Source organism: Dama dama, chromosome 5, assembly GCF_033118175.1.
Source record: "Dama dama isolate Ldn47 chromosome 5, ASM3311817v1, whole genome shotgun sequence".
In the NCBI taxonomy this organism is placed as follows: Eukaryota; Metazoa; Chordata; class Mammalia; order Artiodactyla; family Cervidae; genus Dama; species Dama dama.
This window is the reverse complement of record NC_083685.1, coordinates 93079909-93085908: the sequence shown is the minus strand read 5'-3', so window position 1 is coordinate 93085908 and position 6000 is coordinate 93079909. Positions and strand designations below refer to the sequence as shown.

Genomic DNA, 6000 nt, shown 5'->3' with positions numbered 1-6000 from the left:
AGATTTTTCCCTAATTGTCTAACGCTGATGTCATGGTGTACGCAAAATAAACATTGATCTCTAAGTGAAAGATGAGAAATAGAATATGAACAGCCTTTCGAGGTTAAACTATCTCCAAGAGAATTCTAAGAACTGTGGGCCAGAATCTATTTAGGCGACCCTCAGGGACCTGAGGCTCTTAAAAGCCTAACAGTGGAGCCAATTTCTGATGCTCCTCTGCTGGGGATCTGCCTTTTAGTGGGGAATCTGCTTGACATGCCCCCTCGAGGGAGCCACCTCATCTCAAAGCATCCCCCTGTGGGTGCCTAATCACATCCGCGGAGACGTGCTGGTGTCACCGCGTGGCCGTGGAGAACGCGTGGCGGCTGGTCCCGTGTTCCGGGAGGCGCGTCGGGGTCACGCTGCCCGTCGGTGCTGTTCGTGGGGTGGGAGCCGTGATGGGGAGAGGAGGGGATGCTGGGAGCGGTAGATATAAAAGACTGGTTACCAGGCTGAAAGCTAGATTGCCACTTCCAACCCACAATTTGTCAATCCACCATAGCACTGAAGACTGTAATTTTCCAGTCAGCGCTTTACGAGCAAGGTCAGACAAAAAGGAGCTTCTGTAAAAAATCGCTGAGGCCTTGGCCGGAGAGTCAAGTGCGGCCCAGTGGCCATCTTCTGAGACTAGACCATGTCCAGACAATTAAGAGGGCCTGGGAGAAGGCCATCCTAGGTTTTGAGCCGTGGAAGTCATCCTGCCTGACGCCAGCTGGTTCCTCCCGGAAGAGGAAGGCTAAGGATGACAGGTAGGACGGGCTCACTCCCCAGGTCTAGCAAGGGCCTCCATGAGCCGCGCTCGCCAGATTAAAAACCAGAGTCCAGCACAACAGGAAGACTGCAATGCTGCCTGGATGCTTGGAGTGAGGTGTGCTGCAAATGCCAAACGAGGGGCTACAGCGACCGGATAGATAATTAATATGATTAGGAACACACAGAGCAAGCATGTTCTTGCCGACTGAAAAGCCCAGTAGCATAATTACTGTTTTCTTACCAGCTCACTGTCTGTTCACATTTCAAAGCCTAGTTGGTGTTAAGACCGCTGTGTAAACATCAATAAAATCCCAAAGTGCCGGATCATCAGCATTCTGGGGCACAATGGCTTTTTGTTTTTGGTGTTTTCATTCTTTTAAAGATGTATTTCAAGGTTGCAGACATTACGAAGAATGATCTCTATGCTTTGGATTAATCTTCGAGTTTGTAATGAGTTAACATCTCCCCCAAGTGAACATTTATTATGAAGGCTAATTAATTGCTTTCCAGTTACAAGAACCCTTTGCATTCAAAGAAAGTGGGATACATAAGCAGAGAATAAACTGTTTATTAAACAAGGCAATGGCAACAAAGGGCTTCTCCCTCCAGAATCCCTTCTATTTAATACAGCTTTAATCAAGAAAAGAAAACATACCAATGCAAGAAATATGTACAGGTAGAAAAGGCATACCAACAGAAATGCAACATTAATTGAAGGGGAGACGAAAGCGATGCTTTGTAGTTGCTGGGATGTCTCTAGGGGACAGCAAGTCAATGCTTATCAGCCTTCCTCAGAAGAGACCATTTTGATTAATATCAGACCCATCTGACTCAGTCTATTAAACCCTGAAGGAAGGATATTCTTCAGATATAAAAGATATGACTTTGATTAATAATTCTACCCTATTGCCATTCCAGGCATTAACAACTGTGTGGCCCCTCTAGAAAGGGAGCCTTTGAAATTGAGGAAGACAGGCTTCCTAAAACACTCAAGTTCCTCCACAAAACCACTTCTCGGCACTCCCCCTTGGGAAGGGATCCAAGCTGAGAAGGTGTCACCACTGGAGAAGCGGGAACCCGACTTACATAATTTATTTCACTGTCTACAGATTGAGGGTCAATTACTCGTGACATAATTCCTGGTTGAAGATAATGAGATCTTAGTAAAACTGACAAAAGCCTAGACAGGGAGTGAATGGTACTACGGTCCGCGCCGCTGACCCCGAGGTCTGACACAGTTTACACCACAGCCCCACGAGCGTGTTTCCCTTTGCTGCCAGTGGATTCCCAGGTGTGACGAGAGGCGATGGCTTAGTTCGTGGCAGAGGGGCGCTCTGCACTGCTGTGGGTCAGGGCGGGGATGGGGGTGCAGGTGGAGGTCGGGGGTGGTGGGTGGGGGATTCGCTTTAGCCCTCTATCCACAAGCTCCTGCCCCATCGGCAGGCTCCTCTCACATCGCCGCGTTCCTCCTGATGTTCATGACCAGCCTTCTGCCGTATTCTCTGTAGTCCACAGGCTTCACGTCCACCACCGTGGCCTTAATTCGAGACTCATCCTTTGAAAAGAGAAGCACTATTTGTGAACGAAGAAACGCCTGTGGCCATGTTCCTGGTTTCAATGATCCCAACAGGAGAAAGCACAAAGACATGCTGGGTTCAGAGTCCCGTCAAGCCAGTAAAGAAGCCGTGATGACGAGCGCTCAGGGCAGGGTTTCTGCTGGAACAAAGGCCTCCCTTCCACGCAGGCCCTTGTACCCGTTCCTCATGGTTCCAAACACTCGGAAACCTAGACTCCAAGTGTGATGGACCGTAGAGGGCTCTTCAAGTTCAATCTGTTCTCTTTACAGAGAGAGAAACGGGAGCCCAGAGGAGACAGTGACTTGCTGAAGACACACCGCGGGCTCCGCGAGCAGGCTGGGGAAGAGGAGATGTGCTCGTGGCAGAGGCTGAAGCCTGCCTTGGCCTGTCTCAGCCCCGCGAGAGGCGACCTCACTGCCCTTCACCTCCCCTGTCCATGTCACACGGGGACCGAGCCACCCTTCGATCCCTCCCTCTCGACCACCCCCCACCCCACCCTGATACCGTACTGCTGACTTTGAGAGGCACATTTAATGCTCATAAAACCAAAACACAGCTGTTAGCAGGCATTAGGGTTAAGGCCTGACAAGAAAACAGAATGAGTAAACCCTGAAACAGCAAAGTTTTCTGAATTCTCCCGTCGCCCGTTCACTAGGTTGGACAGTGCCTTCAGAGGCAGACTGGGGTGAGGCCAGCTCAGGGCCTGCACAATCCAGCTCTGTACCTACAGAACCCAGTCAGATTTCTAAGCCTGGCTGAGCGCAGAGCTCTGAGGCTGAACTGCCTGTGTGCAATTATCAGCTCTGATACTTGCTAGCATATGAATTTAGGCAAGTTACTCAATTCTCCATATGCCTACAGCTTTTCACTGGCAAAACGGGGGGTAACAATACCTCCTCCACACAAGGTTACTGCCAGCATGAATGGAGACAAGGTATGCACGCAAAGGGTGTGGAACAGTATCTGGCAGATAGTAAGTACTCAATAAAGGCTGTTGTTTCATGATTTTACAATTGTATGATGTTATGAGCAATTAAAGGAATTTTCAAGGTAATTTTAACCACATGTGGTCTTTCTCTCATATACTGACTTTAGAACCCAAACCATGTGGAAGATGTGGGTCCATTTTGTCAGGACACAAACCAAAATCCCCCAGGTTTAACTGAAAAGGCCACACAGCATGTTTTCCTTGGATGTTAATACTGGACAAGAGCCTTAACCTCTCTCTTGGTCTGTTTGCTCATCTGAAAACAGAGCTGATAACAGCACCCCAATGTTGTTGTGACTCAGTGAGTAGTAAACGCAGGGTGCTAAGTGTTGGGTCTGGAACACAGTAAGCAAGGAACTGACAGCTAACGCTGTAATGGGGTTGTGGGTAACCAACAGCTGTTCTATGCTGCTACCCTCACGCACCACGGGTGACGTTACTTACATTGTAGGTCTCCAGTTTGACCCTGATCCTGAACGTAAAAGATCGAAAGTTGGCATTCTGGAAAACTTCCTCAAATGCTTGCTCATTCTGCAGAAACAAAACGTAAAACTGTAGGAATGGAAACTACCAGATCACCTGAAAATATCTGTATGGTTTCTGAAAAGACTTGGAGGAAAATCTCTGAGAAAATGATCACCTCCCAGTGGCTTGAAATTTCTTAGGAATGACTAATATATAGGTGACATATCATAGCATAAAACTGTTTAGGTAGAATTTTATTAAAAATTAAAATATTCTACCTAGAGTACTCAATTTCATACAGACAGAAAATGGAATGATGGCTGCCAGGGGCAACAGAGAGTTAGTGCTTGCTGGGTACAGAGTTTCAGCCGAGGAGGATGAAGAAGTCCTACAGCTGGATGGTGGTGGCAGCTGCATAACATGAAGGTATTTTAATGCCGCTGAACCTACATACTTGGGCTTCCCTGGTGGCTCAGCTGGTAAAGAGGCCGCCTGCAATGCAGGAGACCTGGGTTCGATCCCCAGGTTGGGAACATTGCCTGGACAAAGGAAAGGCTACCCAGTCCATATTCTGGCCTGGAGAATTCCATGGACTGTACAGGTCACGCGGCTTCCCTGGTGGCTCAGACAGTAAAGTATCTGCCTGTAATGCGGGAGACCTGGGTTCAATCCCTGGGTCAGGAAGATCCCCTGGAGAAGGAAATGGCAATCCACCCCAGTACTCTTGCCTAGAAAATTCCATGAATGGAGAAGACTGTAGGCTATAGTCCATGGGGTTGCAAAGAGTCAGACATGACTGAGCAACTTCACTGGTTCACTGGTATAGTCCATGGGGTCGCAAAAGAGTTGGACATGACTGAGCGACTTTCACTCACTCACAATGATAAATTTTATGTATATTTTATCACAATAGAAAAAAACTGAAACACTCTTAGGAAACACATTTCTAAACTTTCAAAATCTGTGATGGAATAGAGCTGAGGCTCAGAATCTTCAGAACAAATTAAGAATGGGTGAGGACTCAGGAAAAAAGTTCAAGTTGTCATATATATATTATTTCAGCCTCTGGATTTACAGATGTGGTAAAGTGAAGAAGGCAGGAGAAGCAGGCAAAGGTTAGGGAAGAAGTTTAAAACCCACAGTTCTCTCTCTCTTTTTTACTGGCCTCTTAGATACTATTTGATTAAGCTTCTGAATTAAGAAAATAAAAAAGTCTGGTAAACAGAGGGATTAGAGAAAGCATTTTACACAAATATGCATAAAATAAATGTACAAGAACTTTTAATAAAATTAATAGTTCATATCAGTCAAGTATTATTTGCAAGCCACTTAGAACATGAAAATAGCTTTGCTATATATAGAATTCTTTGTATAAAGGTTACTACACACACACAGTCCTCAGGCTTTTGGGTATGTAAATAAAACAATGTGTTAAACCTTCAGAAAATTGTACCAGCTGTCATCATTCTTTCAAGATTAGTGAAAGCATGGAGCGCATACTCCAAGAATATTATGATTCCTGAGGGGAGAGTTTCTATATGTCCTCATTCACTGGCAGTAAAACCAGTCAAATGTAATAAGCCCATAAAAAATCCTGAAAGGCTGCCTCGAGCCTTAAAAGCTGATATGAAAATAGAGGACCAGGCAAAACAGATAAAAGATACCATCATACTTTAAAGTCAATTTCAGTTATTTCTGTAAAAGGGCTTGTTGGGATTATTTTCAGAGAGCTCATGGACAGTTTCAAAGAGACAAAAGGGCAGAGCTAAATGAACAGAATAGAAGACAGGAAAGAAAAAAAAACACACACACCAAAACAAATGACAAATCCTTTTTTGCTACTGGCTTTTACAAGCATCCTAACTGATTTGGAGGACAATAGGGGAGAAAAATCTATAGACAGATACTAATTTGTGTGGCCCAGAAACTATAGCTTTTATTGGTCTTTATATGTTTTATCTGAGCAAACATCTTTCTTAACTTTAGGATAATTAGTATCTAGTCCTTGAATTAAACAAAACTACTATGTGAACATACTCTTTTAAAGAAATGAAATGGAGCAGGTGACCTTAGAAAGAAAGTTACTTTGTAAGAACGCATCTGACAACATAAAATAAGCACATACCTTACACGTGAATTTAAACCGGGATTTGACTCAACTTTTCAGAAAAGTGTTTA

General features: G+C 45.1%; 1 protein-coding gene across 1 annotated transcript in view; it reads right to left on the bottom strand.

Annotated features, from left to right (window-relative positions):
• Window positions 1–1344: 1344 nt before the first annotated feature.
• RPA1 (replication protein A1) overlaps window positions 1345–6000 on the bottom strand; it is a 44321-nt gene continuing 39665 nt past the window's right edge. The window contains exons 16-17 of the mRNA XM_061143075.1: window positions 3802–3888; window positions 1345–2347 (exon numbers count right to left, since the gene is read on the bottom strand). Coding sequence (XP_060999058.1) covers window positions 2243–2347; window positions 3802–3888 — 192 coding nt within the window. The 3' untranslated portion in view covers window positions 1345–2242. The remainder of the gene's footprint in view (window positions 2348–3801; window positions 3889–6000) is intronic.